This window comes from Triticum dicoccoides, chromosome 3B, assembly GCF_002162155.2.
Source record: "Triticum dicoccoides isolate Atlit2015 ecotype Zavitan chromosome 3B, WEW_v2.0, whole genome shotgun sequence".
Taxonomy (NCBI): Eukaryota; Viridiplantae; Streptophyta; class Magnoliopsida; order Poales; family Poaceae; genus Triticum; species Triticum dicoccoides.
Window position 1 is genome coordinate 849,596,649 of NC_041385.1, and position 24,080 is coordinate 849,620,728.

The window sequence follows — 24,080 nt, forward strand, 5'->3', positions numbered from 1 at the left end:
GAAAAACATACCTTCTCCCCCCACTCCCAAAATTCCAACAACCCCTTTTCTTTCACTTTGGCAAGCCCTTTTCCACCAACTCCTCCCTCTATTCCACACCGTTCCATGTATCGCATCAGCAACCAAAAGCCCACACGACAAGCAATACACAACCATAGCGGCGCCGCGGCCGTCTGATTGATTTCATTCTTTGTTTTCTTCTTCCTCCCAAACAAAACCACGTTACAGCGCAGACTCCACCTCGTCGTCGTCCTCCCCCCTCCCCGTCCTCCTCCGTAGTGGCTCGCACGCCCCCGCCTCGCCCCTCCCCTCCCCGGCTCCCCCAGTAACTCGCCACCGACCCCTCTCCCCCTCACTCGCTGCCCATGGGCGGATGATTGACGGGGTAAACCCGGCCCGAGCCCGAGCCCGACCGACCAAGCGCCGGTCAGCGACAGCAACCGCAGCTCCGCACCACGACTCCACCACCACCACCGGCCCCTCCCCAGGTGCGACCAAATCCCCCCTTCTCTAGCTGATCCCCTTTTTTATAGCCCAGTCGAAAATGGGGGGCGAGATTTGTTTTTGGTTTGTTCAGCGCCGGGTGCGGGGTTGTTAACCTCTGCCTGCCTGCTCGATCTCTCTCGCCGCGCCCGGCCTTTGCGGGGAGCTTGCTTGCTGCCGCCGCCGCTGCTGCTGCTGCGCCGCCTGCCGATCTGGGCTGCCATGGCCGCCGCCGCGCCGGGGCCCGCCAGCAAGGTACGTGCGCGTCTGTCCGCCCGTCCGTCTCTACGGCCGGGGCGCCGATCCCCTCCCCTGATTTGCCGTGTCAACGAGGTCGGCCGGGGTCCTCCCTGATCTGCCACCCCCGCCCCGCTCCGAATCTCTCCCCCCTCTCCCCTCTGCCACTCCGCCGCCGCTCCGCCGCCCCCTCCATCCCGCCACCCCGCCGTTGCCGCCCCCTCGTCCACGCCGCGGCGCCGCGCTCCTGCTGCTCTGCCGCCCGCAATGGGCTAGGCCGCACTCTCTTAAACCCCACCGGCCTGGATCGATCCCCCGATCCGCACTTTCCGGTCCAGATCCGCTGCCCCTGTTCGTCCGGCGCGCAGATTCCGCTCATTATCCATCTGGCTTGCCCGTCTGGAACTCAGGGCTGCGCACGGAGCAGAGCTGGCTCCGTCAGGAGGATTCCGTCTGTGCTCACGAGCTTCCACCCACATCACGCACGCCGTGGTTCCCATTTCGTATCTACCGGGATTTTACCTTGGAGTTGCACAGACGGCGACGACGCGTTGCTTGGTTTGACTTTTCTTCGTTCTGCTCAAATCCGGCCTCTGGAATGGACATACCTTCCGGGTTCAGCGCAAGGATATCCACAACCTGGCAGGGTCGACTTTCTCGGCGCTCGAGTCTAGATAGTGAGCGGGTTTCCGACGGTGTCCATGTGCGGAGTCCAATGGGAGCATGCTTGCATGTTGTTGCTTGCCACTGGTTGGGCGGGCGCGGAGTTGGATTGAGGCAGCTTCATTGAACACCGGAGATGCGTTCACATCTTGTCTGTGTGTGTTACAGACACACTGCCAAGGATGCCCACTTCTGTCCGGAATAATTCAGTGAATTTTAGCAATTGGATATCAGAGCATCTCTTGGCGTATGCTTCAAGTCGGTTGACGTTGGATCTGATTGTACGGTACCTGCTTCATCTCAGGAGATGCATTGGAGCTGGCCTGAAGCTTAGCGATTGCCAACTCCTGATATTGGAGCAGGCCTGATGTTTAGCAATTGCCAAGCATTTGATTATATATACCCAAGGATGGCTTCTGGACTGCTGCCCGCCCGCCCGCCCCCATTATCTCAAGCTTTTGGTGCTCTGTTTCTCTTGGTTTACTGTGGTGTTTGGCCCTTTACTTTGGAGCGCCCGCTCACGCTTATTTGTCTCCACCAAAAAGCCCCTGAGCCGACTATCTCCTGGCACAGCCAAAACAACTGTTTTGCCCCTTGTCGAACTTTGACTGAGACTGAGTAGGAAACAATTGTATGTTTTTCCATTCATCTGTTGTCTGCCTCATCTGGGTTATTTTACTAGCTAGTAATATATAAGAAAATGCAGTTTACATTCTTTATGGATATTCTTCTGCAAATTTTTTGTAAATGATCTTGCCTGGAGCTGTAAATCTTTTGTTGTTGCAAATGGAATTTCTATCTAAGTTATTTATGAATTTCTGTTTTCAGCACACCTTCTCTTCGCTCTTGAAGCAAAAGTCAGCAAAGACTAGTCCGCCGAGATCCAGGGGTACTATGGCGATTTCAATGAGGGATGTAGATCCTGCTTTTCAAGGGGCTGGTCAAAAAGAGTATCCTTCAGTTGCCTATTTTGCCACCAGCTTACATTGTCATGTTCACTTATCTTTACCATATCGTTCTATCCTATGAATGTCATATATCTCCATCTATCATTACTGTCATGCGCAATAGCTTTAAATTACCGATGCATACCCAGCAGGGAATGTTTAGTACACATAGGTCAGCTTCACATTTGATGAATGAAAGTCTGCGAGAAAATATTGCACTGAAAGAATGTGTTAGGCCAGCATTGTGCACTGAAAGAATGTGTTAGGCCAGCATTGTGTTGAATTGCTTACATATAGGTTGTCTCTGCATAGTTATTCTTAACAACCCTCAGTGGACTGGAAATATGGCGGATTGAGAAGTTGCAAGCCGTTCCTGTTCCCAGAGAATCACATGGAAAGTTTTTCGCAGGAGATTCCTACATAATACTAAAGGTACTACCACTCCTTCTCAAATTATAGGCTCGCCCAAGTCCATGATTAGTTCTGTTGTTCAGAGCTGTTTGATGTCAGCAATTCAACTGGTCTCATCCCTTCATTTTTATAAACTTGTAACCTTACTAAATATCGATTTATCCTGCATCTTTTCTTACCATAATGATGCTTTCCTTTATACTTGAAGGAATTATTTCCCTTTCTATTTTTATTTATTTCTGCATATTATGTATGCAACATAATAATGTTGATGCTAATGTCATCAGCGTAATGATGTTGATTAAGACTAATAATTATTTTGTCATTGCCATTGGAACAGACAACTGCCCGTAAAAATGGTTCTTTTCAGCATGATATCCATTATTGGCTTGGTAAAGATACCAGTCAGGTATGCTATTAACTTTTAAGCTTTCATCCTTTTGTCGATACCCTAGCTAATGAAATAGCAAACTTATTTGTTGCATTTTAATTAATGAACAGGATGAATCTGGTACAGCTGCAATCAAGACTGTGGAATTGGATGTTGCTCTTGGCGGACGTGGTGTTCAATACCGTGAAGTACAGGGAAATGAGACTGAGAAATTTCTTTCCTACTTTAAACCCTGTATTATACCAGAGGAAGGTGGGATTGCATCTGGTTTCAGGCACACTGAAATCAATGAACGGGAGCATGTAACACGATTATTTGTCTGCAGAGGAAAGCATACAGTCCATGTCAAAGAGGTGGATACTTTTTTCTGTGTTCCCTGTAGTTTTTTTCTGCATGTATTTGTCACTCTGTTCTTTAATGGTGATGACTACCAAATATGTATGTCACATTGCGCTTTTCCTCAACAGGTTCCTTTTGCAAGATCATCACTCAACCATGATGACATATTTATTTTAGATACAAAGTCCAAGATATTCCAATTCAATGGATCGAATTCTAGTATTCAGGAGAGGGCTAAAGCCCTTGAGGTTGTGCAATATCTCAAAGACACCAACCATGAAGGAAAATGTGATGTAGCTGCAGTTGGTAAGTTCACTCTTCAAAAAACACTTCTTAAATGTACAAAGTAATTTTTTTCTTCCAGGATTATAATTTACTCTTTCAAACAGAGGATGGAAAGTTGATGGCAGACGCTGATGCTGGTGAATTCTGGGGTCTCTTTGGGGGATTTGCTCCTCTTCCCCGAAAGACCTTTTCTGAGCCTAATGGAAAAGATACTGCTTTCCCTCCAAAGCTGCTCTGGTAATATATCACTGGAAATAAATCCCAGAAATCTCATTTCTTCTACTCAATGCACTCTCTTCTAAACACGTGGTTCTGTTGTGTATCTGTTTTCCCTTCTGATACAATATTCTATTCTTTGATATTTTCAGGGTCAACAAGGGCCAAACAGTTTCTGTGGATTGTGAAATTCTAACAAAAGCGCTGCTAGACTCAACAAAATGCTACCTTCTGGATTGCGGATCTGAAATTTATGTCTGGATGGGCAGAGAAACAGCGCTCGAAGATCGGAAACAAGCAGGATTGGCAGCTGAGGTAACATTTTCTCCTTTCTGCTTCTGAACAGGACGATTTTGATGGTTGATTATAATTTACAAGCTCAAATTAATGTCTTGCCATACATTATTCAGAAATTCTGGTTCATAGCCATTATTAATTGGTTACCACAACTTAAGAAAAGATAGACATGCCATCACTATGCTGATGTACCAAACATTTTGTTTCTGGAACTGTGGCGGCGTATTGCTTTGGTTAGGCCCATTTGTAATTTGATTTTTGCGTTGGCAAGTATCCACTTTTCCATGATGGTGTATTGTCACTTCTGTAGGAATTACTTCGTGAAGGAGATCGACCAAAATCGCACATTATTCGTCTCATGGAAGGATTTGAGACGGTTATATTCCGATCAAAGTTTAATAAATGGCCCAAGAAAGCTGAGGCAGTTGTGTCAGATGAGAGCAGAGGAAAAGTTGCAGGTTAGCATTGATGGTTATTTTTGTTATTAGTCACGGTTATTATTGTTTATTTTTCTTATCACTATTAAAACTTGTCGACACATCAATTTCCTTTTGTAGCCCTTCTTAAACGCCAAGGATTTAATGTTAAAGCTGTAGCAAAATCTGCTCCTGTGAAGGAAGAGCCTCTACCTCAGATTGACTGCACAGGGAACTTGCAGGTCAGTTGAATTTCCTTTTTTGCTAATGGTTTTGCAACCAGACCCAAAACAGTTATTGCTGTCGCATTCTTGTTTGTTGAACTGTTGTGAGAAAAACACTTGTACCATGGAACAAGATTGTTGCTAAAATTTCATTTCGACATACATAATTGAAGTTGACTAAGTCTTACAGGTTTGGCGCGTAAATGACAGTGAAAAGACTTTCCTTTCATTCTCTGAACAATGCAAATTCTACAGTGGAGATTGCTATATCTTCCAATATAGCTACCCTGGTGATGATGGGGAGGAATGTCTTGTTGGTACTTGGTTTGGAAAAAAGAGTATTGAGGTAATCTTTAACATTTACTATCTTCTGTCGTAGCATGTTCCTGAACAGTATGCTTAACAGTCACCCAAATTTACTAGATAGATGACTGATTAAGAGGAATCAGTGAATAGTGACTTATCTTGCCTCCCGGGTTTGTTTTCTCTTTGAACAGTAGAGCATAATCTACTAGATTTATGACAGCAATCACTCTGTCCTTTGCGAATTTGGATATATTTTCGCCATGCTGTGCAAACCAGTACTGTATCGATGATGCCTCGTGCTATTTTAAGTGCAAATGTATTTAGCATTCTTTTGTAATGAGAATATGGGGGTGCCACATTTGTATTCTCAAGCTCTAAAGCTGGTGAATAATTATCTAAACACATGTTTTGTCTTGGTGAGGACAGGAGGAGAGGGCTGCAGCCACTTCACTTGCTAATAAGATGGTTGAGTCTCTAAAATTCCAGGCAGTTCTGGTAAATAAAAATCAGCTTTGTTTGAGACATAAAGATCCGTAAAATCTTGCTTGACTCTCGATCTCAATAATCTGGTTATCACAGGTTCGCCTTTATGAAGGAAAGGAGCCCATTGAGTTTTTCCCAATATTTCAGAATTTGGTTATATTCAAGGTCAGCCTTCACTAATTTGTTTGGTTAAGCTTCACTGTGCTACCTTTTGCCAGACATATCATTCTGGTGCACACATTTACACTTCTTTTGGAAAAAACTCAATAACACAGGGTGGTGCTAGTACTGGGTATAAGAAGTTCGTCTCGGAAAATGGCATTCAAGATGATTCATATTCAGAAAATGGGGTTGCACTGTTCCGGGTTCAAGGTTCAGGACCAGATAATATGCAAGCAATTCAAGTTGATGCGGTACTTTCTGTTTCGATCTATTTTCACTGCACAGGGCATTATGTTTATGCTATGACCACTTCTTTTTGTAACTAATGCTAGACCACTTTTTTAGCCCATATTTGTACATGTTTAACTATGATATGGTTTTTCTTACCAGGTGGCACCATCTCTGAACTCTTCGTACTGTTACATACTGCATGATGGAGATACGGTGTTTACGTGGATTGGGAACCTAAGCTCGTCAATGGACCAAGAGCTCGCTGAGAGGCAACTAGATGTGATCAAGGTATGACTTATGAGAAATGCCCTTCAATATAATCATTTCATGCAAATGCATTTGATCGTTCATGTAGCTGTTGCCACATCAACTTGATTGACTTATATTCAATATGACAGTTTTTTTTATTTGTCAACCGTACATAACTTAAGTGTTCATGATCATCAGTGCGATTAAACATTTTTCCAAATAATATGGATACTATAGTCATCTATGTCATGTTAAACTTATTCATATTTTCTTGTTTCTTTGGTACATGACTATCTTGTACTACCACAGTCCGGAAATACTTGTCATCAAAATGGATAAAAGGGGATGTATCTAGATGTATTTTAGTCCTAGATACATCTCTTTTTATCCATTTTGATGATAAGTATTTTCGGACGGAGGGAGTACTCCCTAAGTTTCTACTTACTCAGCGTATTAGATTTGTCAGAAGTCAAACTTAGTAAAGTTTGAACAAACTTATATTAAAAAATATCAACGTCTACAATACCAAATAAATATAATATGAAAATATGTTTCATGATGGATATAATTATATATATTTTGCATTGTGAATGTTAATAATATTTTGTGTAAACTTGGTCAAACTTTGGAGGTTGACTTCAGACAAACCTAATATGCAGAGTAAAAAGAAACGGAGGGAGTACAGTGTGATTTACATATTCATAAAACATAAATTATGTTTTCTGATTTTGCTGGTGCTTTTTCCACAATTTTTATGTAGTTATTGCAGTAAATATTTGCCATCTGACATATGTGCTTCCTAGTCATATCTGGCCAACTTCAGTATCACCTTAGATGCATGTTGTTGTGGTACTGTATGTTTGTACTTTATGCTAGCATGGTTTCAGTTCTGATTGCTCTGCTCTATCAATATACCAAAACTTCGATTATTCCCATCCTTCTCATCCAAAATATTATGTGCAGCCAAATCTCCAGTCCAGAATGCTCAAGGAAGGATCAGAATATGATCAGTTCTGGAAGATACTTGGAATAAAATCTGAGTACTCCAGCCAGAAGATTGCAAGAGATCCAGAAAGTGATGCTCATTTATTTTGTTGTACTTTTTTGAAAGGTAAGAAAGAGTTTATAAAATTTCTCGCATCCATTTGTCTTCATTATCATTCAGTATGTAATGTGCTTATCTGTGTTTTCCTTTTGAATCGGTATTCTCTGTGGCGTACATTGGGCTAATGAAGGGGTGCTTAAGGTGAGCAATTCTAAAGTACATATGTACTTTGACGAAAATAAGATAATGTGATGAAATTTAATGGCGGTCGCCTGATATTGCAGGTTAGAGAGATATTCAACTTCACACAAGATGATATGATGACGGAAGACATATTTATTTTGGACTGTCATTCATGTGTCTTTATATGGGTTGGACAAAATGTGGACACAAAAATACGTGCACAAGCTTTGAGCATTGGAGAGGTATGTGATAATTTCATGGTTTTCTGTGTGGAGAAAGCAAATTCCTTTTTTTAGTTTATGTTGGATTCATAAAACTTACTTTTCTGCCAGAAATTTCTAGAACTTGACATTCCAATGGAAAACTTATCACGAGAAACACCACTTTATGTCATCAATGAAGGAAGTGAGCCCCAATTTTTCACCAGGTTCTTCACTTGGGATTCTGCAAAAACAGCCGTAAGCCTTTTCCTTGTAGGTTTGTGTGTTTTCTCTTCCATGTAACTTCAGGAGCTAACCTCGTTGTGTTTTGTCTTATAAATCGTCTCAGATGCATGGCAACTCATTTGAAAGGAGGCTGTCTATATTGAAGGATGGAATAAAACCAAGAAGAGATGTAAGATTCCGTACCTTCTGATTTTATTTAACCTCCTAAAGTGTCTCTCAACCGGTATGTTAGGTGGTTGTGAACAAAGGCTAGCTTGGCTGCATCTGCATGTCCAGCATAGCTGTCGTATATTTCTCCCAAGTTATTGCAGCATTCCCCATTGGTACATTAGTAAGGCAAGGATATTGACTGGTGGTACTCATTAGTTACAACTCATTGAAATAACCTCATGATGCCATTGGTCATGCATGTTTGAGTGTCTATCATTTGCTAGTTATTTATAATTTTTTTGTATCAAACCCACAAAGATGCCCGGATAAAAATGCTATCTTCAGATGTAAAATTTGAGCGTTTAATGGACATTTTGTATTGTCTATAAACATACTAGGTGACTGATTGGCCTTATCGGGTGGCAAATGCATGCATTTTCATCAGCTCAATAGCCAAATATTTTTTCTCTTGGAGTAAGGTTAACTCTCGGTTATATAATTTGCAGAAACCTAAAAGAAGAACAACAACATCATCGCACACTGGAAGATCAAGTGTGCCTGATAAATCTCAGCGTAGAAGTACGTCTTTCAGCCCTGATCGTGTAAGAGTTAGAGGAAGGTCACCGGCATTCAATGCATTGGCTGCCACCTTTGAGAATTCAAATGCCCGAAATCTATCAACCCCTCCACCAGTTGCAAGAAAATCATTTTCGAAGTCTTCCTCCCCTGATCCTGTAAAGCCACCCCAGAGAGCTGCCTCGATCGCCGCAATGTCTGCTTCTTTCGAGCGGCCTAGACAAACTCTGATACCAAAGTCAATTAAAGGTACGCTAACATCCTCAGCAAGTAGTAGATACATTCCTACGTCGCAAACACAATTCTCTTACCTGCTATGTTCTTTTGATGTCAAGCGAGTCCTGAGGTAAAGAAACCACAATCTGAAGCAAGCAAACCCAAGCCAGAGGAAGATGCCAAGGAAAGTACCCCTGCCACGAAGGATGGGCAAACTGTGACTCCGACAATACAGGAAGATGTAAAGGAGGATCAGCCCGAAGACGAGGAAGGGCTTCCTACATATCCGTATGATCGCTTGAGGACATCTTCAAGCAATCCTGTCACAGACATTGATAGTACCAGGCGTGAGGTATGCTGCTGCTGTTCTTCTGACTCAATCATCTACAAGCCTCCTCCAAAACCTAACAGTCTAACACTACCGCACTGACACATTTATCTGCAGACGTATCTATCTTCGGCAGAGTTCAGGGAGAAGTTTGGCATGACAAAGGAGGCTTTTGCAAAGCTACCAAAGTGGAAGCAGAATAGGCTCAAGATCGCTCTTCAGCTCTTTTAAAATGTTATGCTGTCAAATATGCACTAGTTATGTCTTGCCTGTTGGTGAAAGCAAGGACGTTGAGATTGGTTTTCAAAGGCAAATCTCAAACACGAAGATCTCTCTCGCACTCGTCGCAATGTTAAGAAGAGACATCGGTAAGTGTAAGCCTATCTGGGTCAAGGGGACCCTCGGTAGGCGTCGGAGGGGCTGGAGCAGTGAGTTTTGAGCCGCCCATGCCCCCGAATTGTGTGTTGTCCACTGACGAATTCTCCATGTCGTGTGTCGGGTCGCTGCATTGGCGGTCTGCTCACACACCCCTAATTCTTTCCTTTCCAAGGTCACCGGTTTGGTTGTGAGCTTGCAACGCTTTTTCGTCGCCCACTTGAAACCTCACCATTTGTTTCATTCTTTCATGCTGTGTATGGTTTCCTGACACAAATAATGTTACGTATATGGTGTAAGAAGTTAGGTGATGGGATGTGCCGGGGCGAGATCCCCTTTTGTCGGAATACCCAGGCGACGAACGGAAGAAGGCGTCTTGCCCTCGAAATTTGATATTTTAAGTGGTAATTAGTCGTTCCTGCGTGCAAATTTTGTAATCAGATTTACACTATGACTTTGTTCTCTTAAGTTGATTCCTGCGTGCAGATTTTGTAATTAGATTCCACGGTTTGTATCTGCAGACCGACCATAATTTTGGTTATACATAAAAAAGATCTAGCATACCAGATATGGTGAGGTCTTGCGCTTGCTAACGTAGGGAATGTATCCGGTGCACCCACACTTGTGCTACCGGCACACTGGATGGCATAAAACATTTCAAAAAATCTAGCACATTGACACAACATCAATGTATATTATCACAAAAGAGTTCTTAAGATAAAAAAAAATACAAATTTGAAATCAATGTGATAATGGCCCACATCAAAAGCCCAACTTACATTATATACTCTTCAGTGTTGATTTTGACTTGAAATTTTGTGACAATCTACATTTATGTTGTGGGAATGTGGTAAATTGTTTTCAAGATTTTTGAATATTTAGAAATATGCAACGTAAGTTTGGTTCACTGGTAGCACAGGTGCACCATATATTCTCTTTGCTAAGGTATCACAGATTTCAGAAATGCTACTCCCACAAATGTGATATGTGAGGCATGTAGATTCTGTTTTCGTCCTGCTCATCATCTACTCTAGGGGTTGGTCGCCATGTTTGGTTAAGCTAACCCGGAGGTCTTTTCTTCGGTCTGTAAACGTTGTGAAGTCTTAATAAAGCTTACGAATTTGTCCAAAGAAAAGCTAGCTACCCACTCGGATATCCAACTCTTGCTACCTACTATGCTATTCCAAAAAAAAAAGGAAAAAAAGATGTATGTAATACTTTCTCTGTTTTTATTTAGTTCACATATTACCTTTGTCTCCGTCAAACTTTCTAAAGTTTGACTAAGTTTATACAATTCTTTTAACATCCACAATATCAAGTCAATACCACTAGAATCATCATTCAATATATTTTCGTGCCATACATATTTTTATTACAAAAGTTTAGATTGTTTTTGAAGTTTAACTCATATGCGGAGTAAATAAAAATAAAGGAAATATGTCTGAAGAACAAAAGGCTAACAACGTATTTCTTCTAAAAGGCTAACAACTCATTTACTCTAAAAATGAATTGCTAGCGATGCACTGTTCTAAAAAGGGAGAAGGCGGCTCACTTTTGTTCATATCATTCAAAAAATTGTTCATTAAATTTTATTTTTTTTGACACATTTCAAAAAATATGTTAATGAATTTTTTTAAAAAATGTATATAGAATCTAGAATTTTGTTCCATAATTTCGCAAAAATGCGCATCATTAAAAAAGTTTGTCATTTAAAATAGATTGTAACACTTAAAAATGTTTTGTATATTTTTAAAAACTGTGCATGGAATTTATGAAAATGTTTCATATATTTTGAAAAAAATGTTCACTATGTATGTGAAAAAAATGTTCAATGTGCATTTGATAAATCGTCAACATATATTCAGGAAAATGTTCAACATGTATATAAAATATGTCAGTGTGCTCTAAAAGACGTTGAACATGTATTCGGATAAAATGTTGAACGTGTATAAAAAATATGTTCGACGTGCATACAAAAAGATTAAACTTTTATTTAAAAAGTCTGACATCTATTTGAAGAGATGATTAAAAAAAACTTAAAAAACCTATGAAAACCGTTAAGGGGAAAACGAAAAAACTAATAGGCAAATAAAAAGAAAAAGGAAACAAAAAGGGAAAAGAATCAAAACAGAAAATTGTGAAACTGAGAAGAAACAAAAAAAGGACAAGTAGTAGTGGTCCAAACAGAGAAACCCAGTCAATCACTCGTCGTGAGCACATCAGGAAAGAAGTGAAAAAAACACTTGATGGGCCCAACCTATGAGCGGGCCCGAGTAGGCGAGCTTGACTTTCAACTCGTAGTAAGCGAGATATAGGCTGTCCGAATATATATAATCCCGCCTCCTCCCCTTGGCGTGTGCACCCGGTATGGGCCTCTTGGGATGAGCTTTCGAGTTTACCCTAGGGTCCATGCATAGAGACAATATATAAGCATGAAGGATGTTGATGTGTGTACGACTCGTGTCGATCGATGGTCAAGTGCAAACCACAACCTCGCTACTACATACGAGCTCGAATCCGTCCATGGCCAGCTACATCGAAGGGCTGACGGTATCGAAAACCGCCAGTAGCCTCTGTAGAGTGGAGAGTGGGGTCAGAAGTACTGGAGGGGATCAGACATGGGGAGCTTACCTAGGTACGGGTCCTCATGGTTGAGGTAATATGCTACTCCTGCTTTGATTTGATTGGGTTACAAGTATGATGTGATTGACGCTACCGAGATGATGACTATGATTTTGATGTCATGAACTATTGCATACCCTGGCCTTAATATGGGGGACAAGGCCTAGGGTTACAGGAGTAACCAACCTGGAGCCATGCACGATGGATGAGTTCTTGGCTTGCCCTCCAAGGCACCAAAGTCTCCTTAAGATGGCTCACTGTGTCAGCCAGAGGCCCTCATAACCGTCATTGCCCATTGGCCCTAGGACTGACCCAACATTTGACTTGCCATCTGACGAGCCACGTCCCGTCAGTAGCTTTGAGCTGGTCTGGAATTCACGTCTGGCTGGTAGTTCATCTTGAGAAGATAAATCCTAGCGGGTTCTTTGTTACTCCTGGTTAGTCGAGGTGGTGTCGGTTCCTCCTTCAATTTCACAGAAGACCCAGCCTCCGCAGCCTCAGCTCCATTCAAGCTGGACGCCAGACGAGGGTTCTGTTGTTCTGGCTTCCCAATTACTTGGGCTAGGCCATGATTCCACCATGCTAGAATTACTTATAGGGCATATTTCCAACACATGTGTCCCTACAAGGTCCCAAGAGGGCAACAACGCAAAACGCTGCCGTCGACGAGCTCCAAAATGATGGGCTAGGGTTTTCACCTAGAACCCAGACACGAAGAGGATACCAACAAAGACGCCCACAAGACATCATCATTGCCGGTGCCAAATCATAGAGCTTTCGCTAAGATCCTCACCCTTGCCACCAACGACACCACTGAACCAGACCCAACCCGAGGGAAGGGCCACATTGCCATCAAGAAACTTGTAGATCCATATACCAGGGAGCCACCAGGATCACCCGCCACCCTACCCTCGCTACCCACAAAGGGGAGGCACCCCCAAGGCTGTCATGCTGCTAGCCGCAGATGCAAGCACGTAGCCTCACCATCCAAGGTTGCCACCTTAGCATCCAAGACTACACTACTAGGGAGAAACCTATACACAGAATCTTACCAGCAGCGCTCCTCAAAATACCACGCTACTGCTATTTAGCAGCAGCGCGTTTCACCAAAACCCGCTGCTGAAAGGAAAATAGCAGTAGCGCGTCCACCACAAACCGCGCTACTGTTATAATTGCAATGACCTCGCCCCCCGCTAGTTATAGCAGTAGCGCTCTGTACAGAACAGCGCTACTGCTATAGAAGTTAGCAGCAGCGCGCTTCTAGGAAAACCGCTACTGCTAAGATCAACCCACAAGTTTAGTCCCACCTCACTCCGTGAACAAGGTGTTTACCACCTTAAATTTGTTATTTCTGAAACTACCACAACCAGTTGGTCTTCACTGAACTCTATGTGTAAAATTTGTGGCCGCAATATGAGTCCTCTCCGGTTCCTACCGAAGGGGACTCATATTGACAATTCAGATTGTACACAAAAAGATCATTGATGGCCAATGTATTTTTGCATTGATGTATTTTTTGTATAGTTACACTTAGCAGTAGCTGTTTATATGCAAAGCCCTACTGCTATTTAGATTAGCTGTAGCGCGTTTTGGCAAACGCGCTACAACTATCCCTACCTTATCCCCACGCGCACGACCGGCCCTCACTCACACTGATCTCACTCTCACCCGCGTGCCGATAATCGTCGTCGTGCGTCGCCGCCGCCGCCTTCGTCCGTCCGCCGCCGAGGTACTCCCCTCCTTCTGTCCCTCCTCCCTCCTCCTCCCTCCTCCCTCCGCCTGCGGCCGCCCCTCCCTCCTCCTCCGCCGCCCTCCTCCCTCCGCCTGCGGCTGCCCCTCCTCCCTCCTCCGCCGGCAGCCCTCCTCCCACCGCCCTCGACCTCGCCGCCCCTAGCTACCTCTCCGTCGCCCCCACCCCCTGCCACTAGTTAGTACTAGATTTAGTAGTAGTAGTTGTTAATTTAGGGTTCATAGCTAGTACTAGATGTTGCTTAGTTAGTACTAGATTTTTAGTAGTAGTAGTGGTAGTTGAACTACTTTAGTTGTAGTTGAACTAGTTTAGTAAGTAAATTAATAAACTAGTTGAACTAGTTGAATTAATAGAACTAATGTATTTTTAGTAAGATAATTAATATAACTAGTTGAACTACTTTATTTTTAGAAAGAACTAGTTTTTTTTCTATTTATAGTAAGTTTATATTTAGTAAGAACTAGTTGAATTAATAAAACTAGTTGAACATGTCATATTTGTTGTTATTTTTCAGTTTAAGCAATTATTCGGGATGTATTAGTGATAACTTATATGGTTTCAGGTGACCACCGTCGTCCCCGTCACCGACCCCCTCCGACATCCCTGCCGTCGTCCCAGTTAGGGCTGGAAAAAAAGCTCGAAGCTCACGAGCTAAACAAGTAGCTCGTGACTCGGCTCGAATCGACTCGAACTCGAAGAATAATGAGTCGAGCCAAGCTTTAGTTTAAGATCGTTTATAGACCAAGTTAAACGAGCCAATCTCACGAGTACTCGTGTAACTCTTTAGGCTCGATACAATAGATCAGCCACTCCCAATACAAAGAAAGATCAGCCACTAAATAGCCTACGTCCCAGGCGCACAACCCAAGGCCCAGCCGTTGAAGGCCTAGCCTCCTAGGAGACTCATGCGTTACAAGGAAATTACAATTGTTTAGTGATATATATGTTTAATATATACATAATCATTTTTATCATATTTGAGGGTTTTATGTTTATATCTTTAACGAGCTTAACAAGCTAAACGAGCCAGCTCGCGAGTTATACGAGTCGAGCCAATCTTGGGTTTGAGATCGTTATAGTAACGAGTCGAGTCGAGCTAGCTCGTTAACAAAACAAGCTCTAGCGAGTCGAGCCGAGCTGGCTCGACTCGGCTCGAATTCCATCCCTAGTCCCAGTCACCGACCCCCTCCGACATCGAGGTGAGACCAGCCAAATATCCTTGTATATCTTGTGTTGTTGCTCAAATAGGATATGTGGTTGCCCAAGTGGCCGTTCATGTTCAGTTTACATCTCCGAGTGGCCTATGTTTTGCCGGAGTGTTGATTAATTTTTGTTCCGGCAAATTTCAGGCGCTCGATATGTCCTTTTTTAGCAAAGGTCATGCCGGATTTTTTCGTGAATTCTGGCATGACTTGTGCTAGAATATGTACAAGTTTAATCTTTGAATTATGATTATAGGAAATGTCGTACTCGGACGACGACAGTCTCCCGGGGGAGTGTAGCTGGTGCCACGACGATCGAGGTATGTGCGACAGATTCGTTCGGCTGGACGAAGATCGGTGCTTCAGCATTAAGCTCGAGGAGACCTTCGATTGTGAAACGGTATGCAACAACGACAAGTGTTTTTTTCATAATTAAGCATGACTTCAACTATTTCAACGTCTAATTTTCATATTTTATAATTCGACTAGCTTATCCATGCCATGCAAGACGCTATGTCTTGGAGAGGATAGGTTTTGAAGACCATGAAAATTTCGAAGCAAAGAAAATACACCTAAGGACCCATCATGATATGGATTTTGAAGTAAATCTGTGCAATGCTCAGAGCGTAACCCATTTTGGTTGCCAAAATTGGGAAGCACTTTGCAAAATGTATGGTTTTTATGAGGGTATGATTGTCACCATGGATCTTGGTGATCCTAACATCGAGCAAGACAATATGGACATTTGGGTCCTTGTTGATACGCTTCCGATTGTACCGCTATGTGAGTTTCTCAAACATAGTTATTAACTAATTTATATTGTTTATTTCAAAATAGTTGATAGCTTATTTCCATTGACAGCTTATTTCCATTGACAGCTTATTTTGATTCTTCAAAGACTGTGCGGAAGATGGTAGATAAAACCCACTACACCGATGGCACCGAATTAACGTATAAGGAGAAAAAAATCATCTGATCGCATTTTGTACTCTTCTTGAGAATTACAATAACTATTATCGAACTCCTCCAAATTATGGTGAATACGTGCCACTAGTGCATGTGTTGAACCACGGTAACTTCTCTGGAGATACCCTGGTAAGATTTTTTACTATTACGACATCCGTACATCTTTTGCATACTTCTAAAACTAGTACATCATTGCTAACTACGATGTTATTATTATGTTTTTCAACAGAAACTCCTGATGGATTGTGTGCCTCATCTGATGTCTCTGCATGGTCGCCTCTCAGTTCTGAACATACTGCCAGGTAAATCTACGGAGCTCACCTGTGCATATCGGATTTCTAAAACCCGTGTACACATGTTCATCAAAGAATGGAAGAAATGTATGGACATTCGCAAGGAGGTTCTTGGAAGTAACATTCAGCGAAAGGCAAGAATTGGAGACAGGCTAATCTCCATTCTCCATAATGGAGAGTCAGGGGCTATCTTGTTTTTTGCTATTTTACCTTAGAAAATGTAGTAGGTCTTAATCGAATGTAATAGGTCCTATGAGGTACAATATGTTTATTATGTGATAATGTGTTAGAGTTGATAATGATGATCTTGAGGAGGTGTTATGTGATGTCAATGATGAAAACGATGATCTTGAGGAGGTGTTATATGACAATGATGTATTATGATGATAAGTTGTTAATGATATGATGATGATGATGATATTATTATATCATTGGGTGAAAGAACCGCGGATTAGTTTCAAGTGGATGGACATCCACTTGAAACTAGTCCACGGTTCTTTCACCCCATGATGTAATAACTCATTATTATGTAAAAACAATCTCTAAATTCCTGTTGTATGAAAACTTGTGTAAAGGTGTATGAATACAACATGAAATAAAAAAGAAATAAAATACTAAATAATAGTAGTAGCGCGCGAGAGGAGAAGCGCTACTACTAATTACCAGTAGCGCTGTTCTGAAGAAGCGCTACTACTAAGTCAATTTACCAGTAGCGTGGGTCGAGGCGCGCTATTGCTAAGCATTAGCTGTAGCGCCTTATCAGTAGCGCTCCTGCCCGCGCTACTGATAGGCCTAAAACCCGCGCTGCTGCTAGGCTTTTCCCTAGTAGTGCTAGCACGCCACCACCGCCGGAGCATTAGGTTATCCGAGAGAACATGACCTAAACACAGACAACACTAGAATGGAATAGTCGTTGGTTAAGACTAGACATCTTTGATGTCGGCCCATGCGTAGGGAGCATCTCGGTCACATGTGCGCCACATCCCACCTAGATCCAACCCCACTAATAACCCACAAGTATAAGGGTCAATTGTAGCCTTTCTCCACAAGTAAGAGTTTCGAAGCCAACCATGAGCTAAATGTAGAACTAATATTCCCTTCAAGTTCAACCGACCATCGATATGACACTACGCACATTAACATTTGCTTTACCTAGAATAAGAATAAAACTAGAAGTACATTGTAGGTGTAAAGGGATAGGTTTGCAAGATAATAAAGAATGTGAAAATAAAAGTTAGGCGTTGTTTTAATAAAAGTACAATTAAGTTAGTATAGCGAGTGTGGAAAAGTGGTGGTAGGATTTGCGGAATTGTCTCTAAGCAATTGGCTAAGTTACTAGACCGATAGCAAGTTTTTATGTGGGAGAGACCACTGCTAGCATGTCATCCCTTACTTGGAATTCTATGCACTTATGATTGGAACTATTAGCAAGCATGCACAACTACTAAATTTCATTAAGGTAAAACCCAACCATAGCATTAATATATATTGGCCCCCATTCAATCCCGTATGAATGAATTTCTATGGTAGGAAGAAGTTTCGGTCACTCTTGCCCTCCAATGCATAGTCCTATCAATATACAACTAACCCTATGGTGTGATCCACACGCGCGCTCATATGATTTGCACCAAAGGACAACCACATAACCACAAGCAATTCAAACCAACCATAGAATTCACCAATTACCCATAGGACAACAAAAATCTACTCAAACATCATTGGATAATAATATGAAGCATAAAACACCATGTTCAAGTAGGGGGTACAGCGGGTTGCGATGGAGTGGACCGTTGATAATAGATGAGGGAAGGTGATGGAGGTGTTGTGGAAGATGACAGAGTTGTTGGCGTAGATCACCGTCACACATGTTTACCCAGGCGGCGTTCCGGCGCCACCAGGAGAGAGCGGGAGAGAGCCTCCTCCTTCTTCTTCCTTGGCCTCCCCCTAGATGGGAGGAGAGTTTCCCCTCTGTTTCTTGGTCGCCATGGCTCCCGGTGGGCAGGAGCCCCTCCAAGACTCTCTCTCTCTCTCTCTCTCTCTCCCGTTTTACGTCTGTTTTCGAACCCCTTCACTGTTTTTATATTCTCGGAGATCTGTAACTCTGATTGGGCTGAAATTTCGAGGTGATTTTTCTCTGGAAGTTAGCTTTCTCGTGTCCAAAGAAGGGCTCCAACCGACTTATGAGGGAGTGTCACAAAGAAACACAGCGCGCCCTACCCCCCAAGGCATGCCCTGTTGCCTTGTGGCCACCTCGGGCACCGTCTTGCATTGATTCTTCTTTCCAAAAATCACATATATTCCAGAATAAATCTCCATAATTTTTTATCGTGTTTGGACTTCGTTTTATTGGGATTTTTTACGAAACAAAAAACATGCAAAAAACATGATCTAGCACTGGGCACTGGATAAATATGTTAGTCCCAAAAATAATAGAAAATGTTGCCAAAAGCATGTGAAAGTTGTAGAATATTAGCATGAAACAATCAAAAATTGTAGACACGACGGAGATGTATCACCCACCTCGAATGAGGATGGGGAGCACCGACGACAATTAGCACCACAACATAAGCCGACTGTTCGTCGCGTGTCACTGGGGAAGCATGCCTCAATGGGCCAGATAGGAACTTCCGGGTCCGGCCGAGGATGACCCCCGAGGCCCAGCGCTGTCAAACCCCAACAAGGAGCAGGGATTGCCATGCAACGGATGCACTAAGAGCTATAAGTGTATGAAAGCTCAACTGAAACTAAGTGGGTGTGCATCCAACTTGCTTGCTCATGAAGACCTCAGGCATTTGAGGAAGCCCATCATTGGAATATAGAAGCCAAGTTCTATAATGGAAAATTCCCACTAGTATATGGAAGTGACAACTCAGGGGACTCCCTATATGAAGAACATGGTGCTACTCTGAAGCACAAGTGTGGTAAAAGGATAGTAACATTGCCCCTTATCTCTTTTTTGTTTCCATTTTTTCTTTTTATGGGCTCTTTTTGGCCTTTTTTTCCGGAGTCTCACTCCGACTTGTGGGGAAGTTATGGTCTCCATCATACTTTCCTCACTGGGACAATGCTCTAATAATGATGTTTATCACACTTTTATTTACTTACAACTCGATAAAAACTATACAAGATGACTCTATATGAATACCTCTGGCAGTGTACGAGGATGTGCGATGATCTAGCGTAGCAAAGATATAAAAAAATAGATAAGTCATGAAAATATCATGCTAGCCATCTTACAATCATGCAAAGTAATATGACAATGAATGCTCATGTCATATATATGATAATGATGGAAGTTGAATGGCAATATATCTCGGAATGGCTATGAAAATGTCATGATAGGTACTCCCTCCGTCCACCAAAGAGCGCGCGTCTGGCTCCGGAATTTTTCCCAGAATAAGTGTACGTCTGGCTCCACCACTAGTAATTTTTCATTCAACCCCCTGGTCTATACCTCGAGGTCACCGTAGCAAGCGATGACCCAATGCTCTTGTCCTCCCCCAAATCAAAGCCAGTCTTCTTCCTCTCCCCAAAACTCTCTCCCTCCCGATCCAATCCCAAATTGTTGAGAGTCAATCATCCAATCCAAGGCCATCACTGGTCATGCAGAGATTAATGGCGGCCGGTCGATATAAGGTGCTGGTAGGGTGTGCATCGCATTGGATCCATGGAAGGCGGCGTAGGAGCAGAAGTCGGCGATGGCCAGCAAGGCAAGGCCGTCGCAATGGCTGGCAGCACAACAGGCGGCCATGGCGGATCTGGTCCTGGAGGCCCTCGCCATTCTCAGCCAGCCAGGTTCCGCCCTCGTCTGCTCTCGTGGGTCCTTCGGCGTCAGCGGAGCGGTGTTGGAGCCAAAATTTCCAGGTTCCTCGAGCTGGACGAGGGATCAGGGGATGGGGGTGAAGCCAGTGTCTGGCATGTAGGCGCTGTACCCTGCGGTGGAGCGGCTCATGCGGCTGGGCAGGATGGCACAACAGCAGGTGCTGGCCAAAATGGTGCAGCAGCAGGTGCTGGGCATGCTGGTCTTGGGGCTGACCAGGACGCCGTGGAGAATGTAGAATTGATTGTGTGCATCGATATTCTCATTGATCATGCACTAGGCACATATATAGGTACAAGGGGTGCAACCGGTGTCTTGTCTCCCAAGATACAAGTAAATACAGAGGGAGAGAGACGCTACAGGTGTTGCATACAAAACCTAGACCTACATACGTGTACACGTGTTCAACACCCTCCCGCTGTCGAAGCGTCGTCGGTGACGCAAAGATTGTACCGAAAGTCCTCAAAGGTCGAGGTGGGTAGTCCCTTCGTCATAACATCGGCGAACTGTTGATCAGCGGGCACATGCAAAACTCAAACACGACCAAGTGCGACATGCTTCTGAACGAAGTGAATGTCGAGCTCAATATGCTTCACCCGGCGATGATGGACAGGGTTGGAAGCGAGGTGGACCGCGGAGACATTGTCGCAGTAGACAAGTGTGGCCTTGGGAACCTCACATAGCAACTCCTGAAGAAGCTATCGTAGCCATTAGCACTCTGTGACGGTGTTGGCCATAGCCCTGTACGGCCTCGGCGCTCGATCATGAGACCGTGGGTTGTCGTTTAGATAACCCCGAAATCAGAGAGGGCCTGAGGTAGACGCAGTAGCCGGAAGTGGAGCACCGAGTGTTGGGACACCCAGCCCACTCGGCGTCGCAGTAGGTGACGAGGTTGATGTCGGGTGATGCCGTCAGGGTGAGGCCCATGGCTGTGGTGCCACGTATGTACCAGAGAATACGTTTCACTAGAGCCCAATGGATGTCACAAGGGGCATGCATGTGGAGGCACACCTGCTGAACAACATACTGGATATCCGAACGCGTCATCAGTGTGAGGTACTGAAGAGCACCGACGATGGAGCGGTAGAAGGGAGCATCAGACGCGGGAGAGCCCTTGATGGCGGACACCTTAGCGTTCGTGCCGACACGCGTGGGAGCAGGCTTGCAGTTAAGCATGCTGGCTCACTCTAGAAGCTCGTTGGCATACTTCTGCTGATGCAGGAAGAAGCAAGTGGCACGGCGAACAACCTCGATGCCGAGGAAGTAGTGGAGAGCCCCCAAGTCCTTGAGGGCAAACTCGGTGCCGAGGGGAGATGTGATCTGCTGAAGTAGCGCTGGCGAGGACGCAATCAGGATGATATCGTTGACGTACAAGAGAAGGTACGCGACAGCGGTGCCCTGGTGATAAACATACAGGAAGGCATCGGACCATGTGGACCGGATCCCCTGCTGCTGAAGGAAGCCCGTGATCCACTATTACCAGGCCTGAGGTGCCTGCTTCAACCCATAAAGAGAACGGGAGAGCAAGCACACGTGGTCCGGGTAGTCGGTATCGACGAAACCGGTAGGCTAATGACAAAACACCTCTCGTCAAGATGGCCATGCAAGAAAGCATTGGACACGTCGAGCTGGTGAACTGGCCAGGCGCGAGAGACAGCAAGCTGGAGGATAGCATGAATCGTGCCCGGTTTGACAACTGGGGCGAAGGTGTCGGTGAAATCCATGCCGGTGCGCTGGCGGAAACCGCGCACTACCCAACGCGCCTTGTAGCGCTCGAGGGAACCATCGGGGCGAGTCTTGTGGCGGAAGACCCACTTGCGAGTGATAACATTGGCACGGGGAGGCCGCGGGACAAGCTTCCACGTACCGTTGTGCTGCAGGGCGTCGAACTCCTCACGCATTGTAGTAAGCCAGTTTGGATCCCGAAGGGCTGCACGTGCAGAGGAGGGTAGCGGAGACGGGGCCGAGGTAGACGCGGCACACGCGTACTCGTCTAAGGTGTAGTGCGTGCTAGGATGAAATGTCCTAGTATGAGCCTGAGTAACCACACAGGTGACGGGTGCGACCACAACCGGCAGAGCCGAGGGGGGGACCAGCGAGGAGGAGGTCGAGCCGGTCTCCGATGACGCCGAGGGGGCCGCGACGGCGGGGGCACCCGAAGGGGCTACGGCGACGGGGGCGCCCGAGGGGGCCACGACGGCGGGGGCATCCAAGGAAGGGGCCTCACGCAAGGGGGTGCCAGAGGCCACGGCGGCGGGGGTGCCCGAGGGAACGGCCACACCCGAAGCATCGCTGGAGGGGGCGGCCGGCGCCGGAAGCGCAGGCAGGGTCAGGCCCAGTGCTTGGCTCAGAGAGGAGGGCGGCTCACCGTAGGTGGTCGCAGGGGCGAGCTTCACCGCGGGAGGCGCCGAGGAGGACGGGGTACGTGCTGAAACGGGAATACCAGCTCATCAAAGTACACTTGCCGCGATGTATAAACACGGTGGGATACTGGATCATAGCACCGGTAACATTTGGTGTTGGGAGGGTAACCGAGAAAGATGCAAGGAACCGACCGGGGAGAGAGTTTGTGAGGGGTGATGGACGCGGTGCTAGGATAACAGAGACACCTGAAAATGAGAAGATCATCATAAGATGGAACCGCACCGAAGAGAAGCTGGTGAGGAGCATAGTTCTAGCAAGGACGACATGGACGGATATTAATGTGGAGGCTGGCGGTGGCAAGAGCGTCCGGCCAGAACCGAGGAGGCACGTTGAAATGAAAGAGCAGCGTGCGGGCATAGTCATTAAGAGTGCGGATGACGCGCTAGGCGCGGCCATTTTGCTATGACATGTAGGGGCAAGTGAGGCAAAAAATGGTGCCGTGAGAAGCGAGGAGATTACGGACGACAACGTTGTCAAACTCTTTTACGTTGTCAGTTTGCAAGGCAAGAATAGGATGACCAAACTGTGTGGTGACGTAGGAGTAAAAGGCGGTGAGTGTGGCAGGAGCATCGGACTTGTGGCGGAGAGGAAATGTCCACACATAATGGAAAAAATCATCCAATATCACCAAATAGTAAAGATAACCCGTGTTGCTTGCAACCGGGGACGTCCAAACATCACTATGCAATAAGTGAAACGGAAAAGTGGAAATGTTTGTAGACTCGCTAAAGGGAAGACGAACGTGCTTGCCGAGACGGCAGGCCTCACAAGTGTGCTAGTCAACCTTATTACATGAGAATGAAAAACTCTGAAGAATCTGACGTAAAACTATGGAGTTGGGATGACCGAGACGGGCGTGCCAAAGATTGACGCTAGCGGTGAGGGCGGCTGGACGGGTGGTGGTGGCGGCGGACGGATGCACCGGGTAGATCTTGTCAGGGCTATCACATCGGTGGAGTACCATCCGTGTACGGGCGTCCTTCACAGAAAAGCCAACATCGTCAAATTCAACAGTAATAGGGTTCTCACGAGCGAGGCGATGAACAGAGACAAGGTTGGTAACTAAGTCAGGAGAGATGAGAACATTAGACATGTTAATAGGAGTAGAAGTGGAAGGAAACGACATATGACTGACATGTGTAATGGGTAGGTTACCAACGGTGATGCGAGTGGGAGTATGAACGGGAGTGGAAGATGAGAGGTTACCGGGATGAGATGTCATGTGAGCAGTGGCGCTCGAGTCCATGTACCAGTCACCACCGCCACCATAGTTGCTAGGTGATGGAGCCGAGTGCAGAGCGGTGAGCAGGGCGGGGTCCCACGGCGCCGGCACCTGGGGCGGGT

At 44.9% G+C, this 24,080-nt stretch overlaps 1 protein-coding gene across 2 annotated transcripts; it reads left to right on the forward strand.

Moving 5' to 3' along the window:
- The first annotated feature begins 304 nt into the window (after positions 1-304).
- On the forward strand, positions 305-10,154 carry LOC119278914 (villin-3-like). 2 transcript variants are annotated; one of them, XM_037560292.1, is made up of 23 exons: positions 305-488; positions 2,212-2,333; positions 2,663-2,762; positions 3,082-3,150; positions 3,243-3,485; positions 3,600-3,777; positions 3,861-3,993; positions 4,125-4,287; positions 4,580-4,727; positions 4,827-4,927; positions 5,100-5,255; positions 5,642-5,710; positions 5,795-5,863; positions 5,974-6,111; positions 6,251-6,379; positions 7,304-7,451; positions 7,576-7,586; positions 7,670-7,810; positions 7,901-8,026; positions 8,118-8,183; positions 8,671-8,989; positions 9,076-9,308; positions 9,402-10,154. In XM_037560292.1, the coding sequence occupies exons 2-23, from the start codon at positions 2,278-2,280 to the stop codon at positions 9,513-9,515; spliced, it is 2,910 nt and encodes a 969-aa protein (XP_037416189.1). In that variant the 5' UTR covers positions 305-488; positions 2,212-2,277; the 3' UTR covers positions 9,516-10,154. The 2 variants fall into 2 exon arrangements, with proteins under 2 accessions (XP_037416189.1, XP_037416188.1); XM_037560291.1 differs by lacking the exon at positions 305-488 and adding an exon at positions 556-738.
- Positions 10,155-24,080: the final 13,926 nt, after the last annotated feature.